General features: G+C 38.7%; 2 protein-coding genes across 9 annotated transcripts in view; both read right to left on the bottom strand.

Annotated features, from left to right (window-relative positions):
- Positions 1-421: 421 nt before the first annotated feature.
- On the bottom strand, positions 422-8,923 carry im:7136398 (schwannomin-interacting protein 1). Of its 3 annotated transcripts, none has more exons than XM_007236206.4 (7): positions 8,492-8,923; positions 5,357-5,572; positions 4,375-4,505; positions 2,776-2,863; positions 2,517-2,630; positions 2,279-2,396; positions 422-1,098 (listed from the first exon to the last, which is right to left on the bottom strand). In XM_007236206.4, the coding sequence occupies exons 2-7, from the start codon at positions 5,567-5,569 to the stop codon at positions 998-1,000; spliced, it is 765 nt and encodes a 254-aa protein (XP_007236268.3). In that variant the 5' UTR covers positions 5,570-5,572; positions 8,492-8,923; the 3' UTR covers positions 422-997. The 3 variants fall into 3 exon arrangements, with proteins under 3 accessions (XP_007236268.3, XP_007236267.3, XP_007236266.3); XM_007236205.4 differs by having other exon boundaries at positions 2,279-2,399; positions 5,357-5,569; positions 8,492-8,920; XM_007236204.4 differs by having other exon boundaries at positions 2,279-2,399; positions 8,492-8,916.
- An 856-nt stretch (positions 8,924-9,779) lies between these two features.
- LOC103024073 (uncharacterized) overlaps positions 9,780-14,736 on the bottom strand; it is a 37,793-nt gene continuing 32,836 nt past the window's right edge. For all 6 annotated transcript variants that reach the window (XM_007236197.4, XM_049468657.1, XM_007236198.4 and 3 more), the window contains 6 exons: positions 14,088-14,226; positions 13,607-13,746; positions 13,249-13,301; positions 12,970-13,094; positions 11,235-11,552; positions 9,780-11,124 (listed from right to left, as the gene is read on the bottom strand). In XM_007236197.4, coding sequence (XP_007236259.3) covers positions 10,816-11,124; positions 11,235-11,552; positions 12,970-13,094; positions 13,249-13,301; positions 13,607-13,746; positions 14,088-14,226 — 1,084 coding nt within the window. In that variant the 3' untranslated portion in view covers positions 9,780-10,815. The remainder of the gene's footprint in view (positions 11,125-11,234; positions 11,553-12,969; positions 13,095-13,248; positions 13,302-13,606; positions 13,747-14,087; positions 14,227-14,736) is intronic.

Below are 14,736 nucleotides of genomic sequence, written 5' to 3'. Positions count from 1 at the left end.
AGCGTGTTGACAGACTAGTGATGCTGCATTGGCAGAAACTGGAAAAAGAGCACTGGATGACTTTAAATATATCGGAACAGACTTGTGCTTGTCCTTTTCGAAGTATTGCAAGTGATTTGGGGAGCCCTAGTGACCTAGTGAGTGGGGTAATTGGCTTAGCTAAGACAAAAAATGTCATCCTTATCATAAGAACAGGTAAATAAAAAAACATACCAACCTTAATATACTTTTTATATTAAATGGAACTATTTTATATTCCAGGAAAATTGTTAAGGGTCCATATTGGTCCATTTATCATGAAGTCTCCAAACAATATGAAAGTAAGTTGATGTTTTCTAATGGTTTAAAAGGTGTTTTTATGTTTTGAAATGAAAGCAGTGATATTCACAACTGACTCTAATATAATGAGTCTGCAAACAACTTCTATTCAATAATGTTATAATTTTATTCAGTTAATATAAACTTTGTTCATTTTAATAAAAAATAAAAAATACTGTCAAAAAGTGTCAGTAACTAAATTCCCATTTGCAGCTGGCAGATGCTGTAGTATATTCCATGCATTTCATATTCACATGAAGCATAATCAACTGAAAATAAATCACTGATTAATATGTATCACAGTTACCAATCACACATGGATTTTATAGCAGCTTTCAAAGACTTTACAGATAATAAAAACTGACCATAAATGACCAGGCATATTTAATAATGCTGAGCATGCCCGCTTAATACTTAAAGAGCTACTTGTTCACATTCAGAAAAAAAAAAAAAATCCCACAATAAAACTTGTGACTGAAAATAAAAAATAATCTGACCCACTTAATAATAAGCAACATTTGTGTGAGCAACTCGAGACAAACAGGACACTGTGGTTTTAGAGGAGAAGGTGAAGAAATGATCTTATCTAACAACACACTGCAGTTGTCAAACAGGCCCATTTTCCTCTCTAGTCCATTTAGTCAATTTTAGCAGATGACTACTCATGGCCAGACATGAGTCATGATGATGTCATATCCTGTACATCCAGGAGCATGGCGTCCTGCTTTATCCGAAGATTGTCCCGCACCACCAGATGCTTCACTAGTTCTGAGCTCAGATCTGGAAGTTGAAATAAATGCAAATTAATACATTTATAAAACTGTCATGATAAATATTAACCTGTGAATTTTTATAGTATTTTATCAAAAATAAATGAGACTATAATTTATCTAGTGCAGCACATGCAGAAACTTTTTTTTATAGTAATAGCTATTACAATTAGGGATGCACAATGACACCTAAATTGCATACAGAATATTTCCAAATATTTGTGGAAACTTCTCCTATTGAATGCAATTGAAAGTTGCACCTGTTTTAATCCTTGTAAAAAAGTAAAGCCAAAAGAATAGGGCTCTTGGGATAAATATGAACATATTGGCACCATGCCTAATGATAGGTGTGGGCTGAAGCAAACCAGCTTTGAGCTGTGGAGCAGTGGAACTGTGTTCCCTAGAATAATAGTGCTTCATGCAAAACTTTTGATATGAATTGGGGACTTAGGGATGAGGTAGGGTGGTGATCATTCCACATCTTGACATCAAAATGTGACATGTCATGCTTACATTTTGTGTAGGTGAAATGACTCAGAAATGAAGGAAGGGTTGTTGTGCTAAGGACATCATGTCCTTCTGACAAGTACACATGAATCACATAAATGCTACTTTTACACCCCCTAACACATGCATTTGTTGACAAGCTGGTGAAAAAAGGACTGGTAAAGGTAATGTGGACTGACAAATTAGAATAATAAGACTTTTAATAATAAGATTTCGTGCAAATATGACAAGGATTACACAGAATTATGTAGTTCTAAAGAGAAAACTTGTGCGGCTTTGATCAAAGTTACATAGTGCAGGTACAGACATGCTGAGTCTGGAGTAAAAACAACCATTAAAGTGTGCAGTCAGTGTGCAATCAAAATGATTCGGAAGCTGTTATTTAATGTGTTAATGTGATTTTTATTACACTATGTGGATTACTATTCAGTAACTACATGATTAAAAAAGCTTCTGTAATGGTAATCCAAGTAGATAAATGTCAATTTGTACTTTCTTGTACAGTGTTTATGTATTATGTATCTGCACTGGCAAGTCCCACATCAGTGCATCCCTAATTATTCCAACTATTATTTCAATAATAGTATAACAAGTGCTTGCCTGACATTTATGAGACAATGCAGCACTGACTTAAAGGTGAAAGTTATTTAAAACCCATGTATTAAAAAGAAGGCCGTGCTAACCCTGAATGTCTTCGCTGAGGGAAGCACTGAGGGCGTTTAGCTGGAGTACGGAACAGGTCTGCAGGTCACTGCGGCTAAGCATTTTTCTCCGAATGTTCAGGTCACTGCGGGACGGCTGCTGCTAAATCACCAAAACACATCCAAATGATGCATTAAAATACGTGCACAAAGGCCTTAATTACAGTATACTTATATTGAATAATAGCTAGACTGTGGTACAGCTGAGGCCTCCTCTCACCTGCTGCTGCTTCAGTTCAGCCCAAAGCTTATCTCTGAGTTCACTCAGAGCCGCTCTCACTTCCTGCTTCAGGCCCGCACAACAACGCCCACGTCCCGCTGTGTCGCGCGAGCCCTATAGTGAACAAGCAGATTAAAAGATACATCTTAGGACACACAGTACTCCCTGCTGTAGTAAGACCAACTGCAGTGCAAGGCAAGCAACTCGTTTAAACTGCAAATTAACCAGAGCTCTGGCACAGCAAACACCCTACGCCCACCTTTTTGCTGGATGTCCCTTCATCATCTTCTTCCTCGCTGTCACTGTTGTTGACAAAACAAAGCTGCAGATTTTTAGGGCTGGTAAACCTACAGAAGGAGATACAGGAAGCGTGTTGAAGAAGATAAGGTTGTGTTTACAAAACATGCTGTAGTACATTTTTCCACAAATAAATATAACTAAGCAGCAACAGGGTCATTTCGTATTGTAGTCTAGCCTAAATATGCCAGAAAATGTCAAATTGTATTTACTGTATGTTTGTTTAGTTAAATAATGAGAGTTTGGTACATGGAACTGAACGACTGTGACTCTTTAAAAAATCTGCCGTAACCAAAACAGCACTGTAAACAAGCCCAATTCCCACACTCTTGTCGTTTTCACATATTTGGAAACTTGTTGGAAAATGTTCAGAGAATCAGGTCCTGACATTATCCAGAGCTGCCCTTTTACACTTGTAGCTTACAGCTGGAAATCTTCTGTGTTGGACACATTCTCATTACAGGAAATGTTCAGTGTGGTTTAGGCAATGACCCATGGAATGACATGACCCACTCTGAATTCTCCAGAAAATTACTTTCTCATCTCACTCATGGGATCACTCAGACATTATTTCAAAATGTTTTTTAATCAATCACAACAACCACTTACAGTACGTAGGGTGCTTTCACACCTGCCTCGTTTGGTCCGGACTTTCAGACTTTTCAGTTTGGTACGAACCAAAGTAGCAGGTGTGAAAGGGGCCGCGAACCACGGTCCAGATTTTGGTCCGACCAAGAGAGGTGGTCTTGGGCCGGATCTTCTGAACTACGGTCCGGTTCGCCTGCAGTGTGAAAGCGCTTTTCTGGATGGTTCGAACTTTCGGACAGGAAGCTGAGCAGGCGTTCCTCAACAACGGCAGCAGAAGAAGAAAAATAACCGGAAAACAGGAAAAATGAGCCGTGGATACAGTTGCTTCAGGACGAGCATGTTCGTTTGGTGAATCTGAACTAACCTAGAGTACTGTGCCTAAAGTTGCTGCTGTTGCTGGTATAAAAACCACAATAGCAGCAGCACTACTATGGAGACGAAATTAATCTGTTCATTAATTTTATCCTTATCCTAGAAAGGCTTCCCGCCGAATGACGCATGTCCTTCTGAAACCAATCATCGTCAGGTTAAGGAAAACGCATAGATACGTAAGTGATGATGAAAGGATGTAGGAGTATCACACAAAGGCCTTTGGTGCGCTCCCCAAACTGCAGTGTGAAAACAAAATTAAGCGGACCAAATATATACAATGTAACAAACACATGAACCTTGGTTCGGACCACGGTCCGGACTTTCAGATGTGAAAGCACCTTAGATAGCATAGACTATGCTATGCTATGCTGCTCCTGTGAGCCACTGCAGTGCCATGAAGCAGCCAATAAAATGAGAGCTTTTATAACAAGTCCACAATAAAGGAATAACTCAAATTACTAAGTTTCCTCTTGAACTTCAGTGGAACCTTGTAGTACACACAGCCTCCATCAGCGTAAGACACGATGTTTGTTAAACAATGTTCATCTATTTTTGTAAGACTTTGGATGTAATCTAAAATGACAAAGCAGCCATGACACACCGAGATGTAATGAATGGAAATCGGCATCCTCCGAAGCCATCGTCATCTTCCCACTGCTTCCTGAGAGGCGACTGCTGCTTTACGTGAGACCACTGTCCCAGCTCTGACTCTTGTTCCGCTGAACTCTTGGACTAGAATAAAATAATGGACAACAAAGGCATTATAGAACACAATGTTACGGTGGCTTTTAGAGCCTTTCATGTTTCTGATGATCTAAGACGCAGAGAGAGAAAAGGATTTAGAAAAAAAAGAAAAGAAAGCAAAACTACTTTAACACTGCTTTCTGTACACTCTCAAAAGAACACAGCATATCTGACAGGGACTGTCAGATTAAAATTCGGCCTTCGTGATAAACGTCTGGACATATTGCTTTGGATAAATAAGATGACAGTAGCTTTTGTAAAACTGAAGGGTGTAACAAATGTTCCTAGATATTTGCCAGTGATTCCAAAACCTACAAATGAAGTTAGACCTTGAGCTAGGCAATGAACGTACTGCTGTCGGTTACCTACAACTACCACTACTGGAATTTGTGTTAAAAAAAAAACAATTAATTGCACAGATGTTTAAGGTGATTAATGTATCAAAGAAAATTAATGTATCAAATATGTAAATATATACAATACCAGTCAAAAGTTTGAACACACATCTTCTGTGTTTTTTTTTTCGTTTTATGATTTTTAGACTGTAAATGTACAGTTTTTTATTCTAAAACATATGTGTTCCAATAAAGGTACTACAGGTTTTTATTCTAAACATATGTGTTCCAGTAAAGGTACTACAGGTTTTTATTCCAAACAACCAGCAGCACACCTATTTTCACTTTTTAAACAATTGTTCAGTCTCTAAACAACTGATAGCATGTGCTTCTGCTAGGCTACAATATAAAAACCTGCAGCCAGGCTGGCCCTTTGCAATTAAGACTGGACACCCCTGGACTAAGATGCAACAGTACCAGGCAGTTGAATGATCTTTGTCACACCTCTGCTCTTTTCCTCCTCTCTTCCTCCTGTTTTTCAAGCTCTGCTATCCGCAAACTCAGGTCCTCCCAGTGCATGATGGGCAGATCTTGGTCTGGTGTGCTGGGTTCCTGGCCGTGCTGAAGCTGGGTCTCTGTCTTCTCTTTGGGGCCAGAAAGAGCAGGGTCATCAGTTCTATGTTCTTCTTGCCCGTTGCTGTCCGCCTCCTCTTCCATCTGCTGGTTAAAGAGGGGAATATAGTGCGCATCAAAGATGGAGGGCATTCATGTCTGAATGAAATGCTTCACAACATATGATGTGAAGCTGTTTATATTAAAGCAAGCTTGCTAGCTTGACATCAAGCCGGCTGCCAAGAGGACACACAAATCACAGTCTTCTTGCCTGTGTGATAGGAATCACAATGTACACTTGAGCAATTTACATTTGAGAGTAGGGGGGAGGGTAACAAGTCTGTGGAGGTGGACTGCAGAAAAGGATATTCTGCAATGTGGAAACTTCTTAAAGGGCCGGTTTGATGATTTATGTAAAGATTGTTAAAGAGTGTATTAACCCTCAATAACTGTCTGTCTTCTGGCCTTTCAGCACATTTGAAAACGTGATAATAAGGAGATGATCCCATTGTCTTCCTAATTCCCACTCATGAGGACTGACTTCCCCTATTACTATTAATGCCCTCAATACTAGATGGGTGAAGGACAGCACTTGCCTACTCCAATACATGTGAAGCCAGCCACTGTCTCTTTTAGAACGTCTGCTGGTGCAGAATTGAAAACAGTAACGTGCAGCCACCCAGCTCTTAAACATCAGATAACAGACACCTAGGATGTGATGTGGAGAGAGGACCTAACAAACAGGGCATGACCAATTGCACTCTCTTGGACTCTGGCTGCTGATGACAAGCAGCATGATCTGATATTTTAACCGGCAATCCTAGGATCATAGTAAAAAAACAACATATTGGACCTCTTAGATTTGGAACTAGGGCTGCAAAGTGTTTCAGCATCACTGATGTGTACAATAGTCAAAACGTGCAAGATGCACAGTGTCAGGTGAAGTGCCAAACTATATCAAACACATCCTGTTACAACTTTTATGTTGCTGGATAAAAAAATGAAAATTCACACTTTTCTCTATTTTTCATAACAGATTATAACTGCCAAATATAATTTATTTTAATCTTAGACACACAAAATGCACCATTCATATCATCACACACTGAATTGTTATTTTCTGCTGACATCTGATTAAACACTGTGAAAAACCCTGTACTGTGAAATATTGCATACAGCCCTAGTAGGAACAGCAGTGCTTTGATTGGCTGCAATGTATTTTGCCTCATTCAAAGATAAGCCGCTTAAAATATGATAACTGAAAAGCTAAAATGTATTGTTTCGTGATGCAGTGGCATATATGTTAGTATCACAGAAAGCAGTCAAAAGTTTGAATATCATATTGCAGGCAGGCAGCAAGTTATAGGCAGAATGGAGGCAGCATGGTCTTCTTATGAGATTGACATTATCGCTCAATTCCCTCAGTGGTGAGGCAGTTTTATCAAACCTGGTTACAGTTTAGAGTATTTACCGCTCTGCCATTGATAATATAACTTTGGAATGATTTGTAACTTTTTTTAATTGTTGCAAGTAACAATGCAACACAGAAAAAAAAATATCGAAATAAAAGTGTTAAACTCTTTAAGAACATGTAGTGAAGAAAAAGTGGAAGTAAGAGAAAAAAATAATACTTAAGTAGAGCACATCTATGCATATAAGTATATGAATGTAAAAATATAAATATATTTTCTTTTCTGTTCTGGCACCATAGTGGTGGAATGAAATTCCACTGGGTGTCCGAACAACAAGTGTCTTTAAAAGCCAAATATTCTAAGATGACAATGCCAGGATTCATTGGGCTGGATTGTGAAAGAGTGATTCAGGAAGCATGAGATCATCATTTTCACACATGGATTGATTACAACAGAGTCAATCCGGTAACCTCATTGAGAATCTTTGGGATGTGCTGGAGAAGCGCTGCTTTCTGCAGAGGTCAGTCTCAGACATCATCAATGCAATATCTTGGTGAAAAATTAATGCAACACTGGATTGAAATACATTTTGTGACATTGCAAAAGCTTATCGAAACAATGCCACAGTGAATGCATGTAGAAATGAAAGCTAAAGGCAGTCCACCGAAATACAGCTCTTAAAAAAAATAAGAGACCACTTAAAATCACAAGCCATCAAACCATGCTGAACTGCTTGAAGTTTTGCACCAGGAGTGGCTTAAAGGTATCCAAAAGTAGTGTGTAAGACTGGTGGAGGAGAACATGCCAAGATGCATGAACAATGTGATTAAAAAACAGGGTTATTCCACCAAATATTGATTTCTGAACTCTTAAAACTTTATGAATATGATATTGCTTGCTTTGCATTATTTGAGGTCCGAACGTTTATAGAATAGAACAACAATGTTCATTTAACTTAAACATATGCCTATAAATAGCAAAATCAGAGAAACCTTTTTTGGTGGTGACCTTTTTTTTTTTTTTTGACCAGGCAGTGTATGAACAAACTCTTCCAACAAGAGTATAATGTAATATGACACAGCTGTCATGACCTTACATAGAGTTGAAAAATCTTATCATCTGTGATCATGTGAAAAATATTACATATAGAGACAAATATTGCAAAAATGCTTTCGGTTGCCAATTTTTTTTCTGATAATTTCCGAAGTAAAAGATAGCAGTGAGGGGTGTTAGCAGGAGTGATTTGGGCTGTGAACTTCCTTCAGCTCCCAGCACACACACACTCCCACTCTTACACACACACACACACACACTTCCACCCTTACACACACACACCCAGGCAGGGTTCCTCCCTTCAGCTTCAAACAAGAAGAGTTTGAGCTACTTCTGGGATTATATATCTATATTATGACACACAGCCAGCTAATATTCATGTGAACAATAACACTAAACACATTATACACAGCCAATCCCACAAGAGGAGACATTATTTCAACTCTATCCATATATTATCACATTTTAACACAAGATTTGAAGACTACACTACCCCAGTCAGTCTCCACAGGGTTGTGTTTTTCTTTTTCAGGGGCGGATGACAAGCAGGGGAGTTACTTACCTCTTCTCCTCACCGAGAAACTGGTCCTGACATCTCCGGTCCAAATGCCAGGGCACCCCGGAGCTTTTGAACTCACACTGATTAATTAATCAGATATGATTAGGCAGGTTAAAGCGTTCCTCTCCTGAGAGGAAACCCCCCCTCCGTCTTCCACATGCCCCCGCCCGGATACCGCTCCTCAGCCCTGTTTGTTTAGCAGAAACTTCGGGCTGGTGGTCGGACTCTCCGTCAGTGGAAGATCTCCGCGTGGTGTTGAATATTAATCCGAGAACATTCATTAAGAGTCTCTAAACTCTCGCTGCACAGCGGCTGCCTGAGTTTCAGAGGAGAGAGTAGAGAGGGCGGACTAGCTGGGAAGGGTTAAGAAAGTAGGTGTCCAATTTCACAATGTTGGGACATGACGACTCCAGCCAGATGGGAGAACTCACTCCGGAGAGTGTCGCAGTTCACTCTGTTTATGAGGCCATGATGCAGTATCTAAATCATGTAGGAAATCCTGTGGGAAAAATCCAGTCTTTCTAAACAGAAGCTTCATTTCTGTTGACAAACGACTTTTTAGGCTAAATGTTTGGCTTTCATAAAGTGGGGCTTGGCTGATGAATGAATGTTCATATTGAGGTCTATAGAAATGTATTATTATAATCCCACTCTGCACCCTTTATCATAACGTTTTGATGGTCTTTGCGACTGCACTTGAGGTTGCTTTCAAAGTTCTTAACATTTTTCGTATTGACTTTTTTGAGCATTTTTTTCTTTACTTAGATGAGTAGTTCTTGCCATAATATGGATAAGAATATTACTCCAATAGGACTGTTTACTATATACCAACTGTGTCTCTTCTGCACTAACTCTGCTCTCAAATACATTAAGAGGGCAAGAAATTTAGGTAGCTAAAAAAAAAACTTCTTGACAAGTTCAGCACAACTGTTAACTGAAAGCTGAACACTCCAGGTGACTCTAGCTTAAAAAGCTGTCTGAGAAAATTCCAACGTGCAAAGCTGTCATCTAAGCAAGAGGTACCTACTTTGAAGAATCTAAAACATAGAAAATCATATTCTGGTTTATGTTTTGACCTTAATATTAATCTATAATGCAGAACATTTTAAAATAAGGTGTGCCCAAACCGTTGACACTATATATATATATTTATACCAGTGAGCTTGGTATAAATGTATTAAAGGAATAAAAAGAGATATTCAGCTGGTATATACAAAAAATTTACCAGTGTCAGAGGAATACTGTTATCTTTAACACAATGCTGATGTAACACATTTTCACTATTCCCAAATTCTTTATCATTAAAAGCATTTATTGTACACATTTACCAAACCGAACAGGGAGTATTGGGTATAGTGCCTCCATTTGTCAAAAGCAGCCTCAGTTTTTGATTACAGTAATTCAACAAGACATTGAAAACATTCCTTTGAGATTCTGGTCCACATTTGGCATGATTGCATCACACCATTCCTGCAGATTTTGCGGATGTACTTTAATACTTTCAGTCTGTTCTGTTGGATTAAGATCTGGTAACTGGGAAGCGCGTGGAAGAACAGTAAATATAGCAACCGTTTTACCCATAAATCAAACCAGTGGTAAAACTCCTTAATCAGTTTTTACTAAACACTCAAATGCACTTATTATTTCAGATCCGCTCTAGTCATAAAATGATTATAAAGGCCTGTAGTTTTTTATTTATTAGAAAGAAGAGAGTGAAATTTCATGTAAATCAATTGTAAATACAACAAAATAAGATGAAATGAAAAATAGTAAAAGAAAAGGACTTTTAATCAGCTAAACCCTTTATACATTATTATACACTAATGTTAATAGAAACTGCACAATTTTTTAACAGTTTTAGTGTCTTTTTTGGTAAAATAACACCAAAGAAAATCACACTAATTAGTGAAACGTGTAAATATTACATTTGCATTTGAAAAGTCACTCACCATAGTAATGACATTAAATACTTGTGTAATCTATGCACTACCTTAGAGTGTCCTTTTCATTTGTATGAGTAAAAGAATTAATCTTGGCCCTGATACAACTATTCCCAAAGGATTTGCAGAGTCATTTAATATTCATCCTATTCATGGATCTGTTCCCTGTGGTAGTGCGACTTTCCAGTCGTACTGAGAATGTTAAATGTCAAGTTTAATATGACAGTACTTTCTTCACAAAGACAGCATCTCTACAGAAGTAGACTACATGAATGTAGTGGATACTAGAAAGGTCACGATTAGTTAGCTGATGGATGGAACAGCTACAGTCACTTTCTCTTGGTCCTGCGACTTGAACTAAACCTTATATGTCATTGCAGATGGTGTTTACAGAAGCTGCCATTGTGTGGCATCAACAAGTCTGTAGTTCATGTGTTTGTAAGCCTGAGGGCACGCCCGGCGCTGTTTTCCTACTTCTTCATAAAGACGTTGTATAACCGGCTGCAGAGGTGGGAAGCCTGCTGTGGTTGCCAGGTCTAGGTAGTACGCCCACTGTTCTGAGTCCATCTGCAGAAGGTGTTTCACTTGAACGCCCTTCTGTGTCTTCCTCTGTCTCTCTTTTTCAGCTTCTTCTGCCATCACTTTAGATGAGGGCAACTGAACCGTGCCTTCAAGGACTCCAAGTGCAAACTGGACCTGGCGGAGGGAAAGAGCAACAGACATGAACAGACAGAATCTCAGAAAGAGAAATGGCAGTTTACACCTCCCACTAAGTCAAAAGCTACAAAGCTCCTCTGGACGCTTACCTGACAATCGAAATGAGGGAAAGGACAGATGATTTTGCAGATGCCTACAAAGAAGATAGAGGGGAAGGCTGGAGGCAGCAGGTACTTATACAGAGGAGCCACTAGGTGGTGCTCTACCTCCAGGCCAAGCTGTTTGGGGCAGAGGAATGGGTAGTGAAAGTTGTATCCAGTGCAAAGCAGAAGAACTTGAGCTTGGGCCACAGATCCATCCTGGAATTGCAAAGAGCCATTCTCCAAGACCTTCACCACAGGGGCTGCATGCTGGATTTCTGGGGGCAAGGAGGACTGCAGAGCTGGCTTATTATGGCTCAGGGTCACCTACAGATAGAGATGGATTATAAGCAAAGCAAAGAGAAAATAAGTCAGTAGCTGCTTACTGTCAGCATTGCTGACCGCTACACATAGCACAATTTCTATATTATTAAAAAGGTCAACAAATGTAATATTTTTTATTTTCCTGACTGTACAGATATGTAAGCCTTAATATGGGGTTAAAGGCAGTATTATTGCAATATGTTGAATAAACCAATCCTAAACAAAATATGTATTATTAAAAACAGACAAATTTCACTGGTACAAAGTTACTTTTTTTGTTGTGGCACTAAATGTTTTATTTCTCTCAGTAAGAAAAAGCAAGCTAATTATCTAATTTAACTCAGTTCAATAAGTATGTCTAGCATTGGCTGGACTCCAACATTTAATATTTCAGAGACTATTTTAAGGTATACCGGTTTTAAAAGGCTCATATCCTACATTTAATTTATCCTCCTCCTATATATTACACGGCATTATTTATATGCTTTATTTATCCTTTAGAATTTAAAATTCTGTTTTATTACTGTAAGATTCAAATACATAAAAGATCTGATCTAACTGTCTGCCCTGTATTGTTCCCCATACAAACAGCATCTCAGGCTAAAATACTAGTTAAACCTTTAATGTTAATGATAATATCTAAACTGGTAGATATGTGTGGTGACTTCACAAAAACAATGAATTTGGTTCAAAATGTAAAAAATACATAATAATAATAATATTGTCAAAATACTGCATTTAAAAAAAATCTTTTTACATGACATAGGTCCTTTAAGTGCCTTTTTGGCGCGTATTGCATTTTATCTGGCAATAACCGAGCAACCAGAAGATTCATAAAATCAAAATAATAAACTATTTCATAGTACACTCTAAGAAATATAAGTACAGATTTGTACTTAAAAGAGTACAAAGCTTGTCGCTGGGGCTGTACCTTATATTGAGGTACAAAAAAGTACCTTTCAGTGAAAGTCCTTTTTTGTACCCATGGTTTTTGTAGCAGTAAAGATCATAAAGATTATAAACATTATCATCAACTAAATATGGCTCAAAAACTTGATGATACAAAATTGTCTGGCTTTCAAATAAAAAAATGTGCAATTTAAATATATATTGTTCATTAGTACAGTGATGCAGAATACTGAATGTACCCTTTGGCTGGTTAAATGGTACAAATTTGTACTTATTGCTGTTAGAAATGACTTTGTACTTCAGAGGGAACAAATCTGACCCTGTAAAGACCAATATTGTACCTTTGAGGGTACAATTATGAAGAGTGTACCTTCGAGTACAAAAAAGTACTCATGTCGTACCTCTGTTTTTTAGAGTGTACAGACCATGTTCTAGTGTGTGTAGTGTGGGACATGCTTGTTCGGAATGAATGGCATGGGCAATGAACAGTTTCTTTAAAAAACTCTCGCACCTTAGCTTTAGCCTGAATCAGTTCGAGCGAGATATCAACTCCAGATGCTCCAGCACCCAGAACCACGACAGACTGGTGGGCGAATGGCTCTGGAGAGCGATAAGAGTGGCTGTGCATCACCTTTCCTGGAGAAGGACACATGAGGGAGTGAAGAGTGAATGAAGTGAATGAAGGAGCGAGGAAAAAAATCAACAGAGAGAGATATGGTTAGAGTGTACATGAGTAACTGTTTGCACTTTCAGGGTCATGTTTGTTGTTAACACTGAACATTTGCTGCACCTTTAAAATGCTCTATTCCCGGAATGGAGGGCAGGTGGGGCACGGAGTAATGTCTGTGAAAGAGGAAGGAACACATGAGTCATGCCTAGGGGTCTGTTGCTCTTTTCCTTTCGCAGCTTCCTTCACACAATCAGCTGATGAATGGTTTAAACTGCGCTCATTCTTATCCTCGTGGCGAGGCTGAAATCGGTATTTTGTGAGGGGACAATGATTGAGAAAATGAATATAATCCTCTTTTTGGATGATAAAAAGCGAACAATATGGAGAGCAGCTCCACAAAATTGCGCCAAGGGATCAACTTTGGTTTAAGCACAAGTGGCTTTTTCTGCTGTCAGAGAGCAGAAATGGCATTCCTCACCCACTGCAGATGAACACCGAGTCGAATGTCTGTGTGCTGTGCCCTCCGTACATGCCACGCGAAATTACCTCCCACGTCACAGCTCCCCCCTCCTCCGTCTCCATGGAGATGGGCTTCACCTCTTCCACCACGGTGTTGAACTGTCGACGAAAGAGAAGATCGTCACAAGCGCTACTTTATCCTCTAACGAAAAAAAAAATTACTAATACCGTAGGACATGTGCAGGCCACTCCTCATTGGCCCTCAGGCATACCTGATTGGTGGCGTTTTTGGGGGGAATTTTTTCCCCCTACTGTCTCTATGGCAATGCTTTTGGCCAGCGGTCAATGAAGTTTGAAAATGACTGTTGTGAATGAAATGCTTAGGAACACTGTGGTGCAATGTCTTTGTGCCTGGACAGTTATGTCCTGAATACCAAATATGTTCAGGTGATTCATATATATATATATAAAAAAAGACAAGATAGTCTTAATTGTAAGACCTTTAAATGCGGTGTGATGTCATGACTCTCGCAATATCTCTCCAAATACTGCTGAACATCCTGGTGGGATATAAAAGAGGGCAGGTGGGAGTCGAAGGGAAAATCAGGGAACATCATAACCTCCTTAGGCAGGTTCGTTCTAAAAACAGAGAATACACAAAAATATGTATGACTTAAGGTCTACATAAATAAGCAGAGGACATTGACTTCTAGTAGTTTGCTTTAGCTTCAGCCATCTACCATGTTACATGTTATGACTACGCATGTGACAAATAAACATTCCATTTCCATTCCATTCATTGGCACATTTTTCTGCTCATCAGGGGCTTATTATTATTCTGCTATTAATCTAAATTTTAAGTAACTACTATATCATAATAATCTGTTGTTACAAAAGCAGTACATTTTCTCAACATTTAGGTTTAGGCAAGAAAACACCAATATATTTGAAACAGGGACACTCCAGGCGTATTGCGATATTATGTTTAGCAATACTGTATAGATTCTCAAAAAACACAGTATTTATTTATTTATTTTATTTATATTTTTTTCCCATTTTCTTCCCAATTTACACTGTCAATTACCCAACCCACTCATTAGGACTTCCCCTATCACTAATGATGCCCCAACACACCAGGAGAGTGAAGAC

Source organism: Astyanax mexicanus, chromosome 20 (genome assembly GCF_023375975.1).
Source record: "Astyanax mexicanus isolate ESR-SI-001 chromosome 20, AstMex3_surface, whole genome shotgun sequence".
Taxonomy (NCBI): domain Eukaryota; kingdom Metazoa; phylum Chordata; class Actinopteri; order Characiformes; family Acestrorhamphidae; genus Astyanax; species Astyanax mexicanus.
Note: the sequence above shows the minus strand (reverse complement) of the source record. Positions and strands in the feature narration are given on the sequence as shown.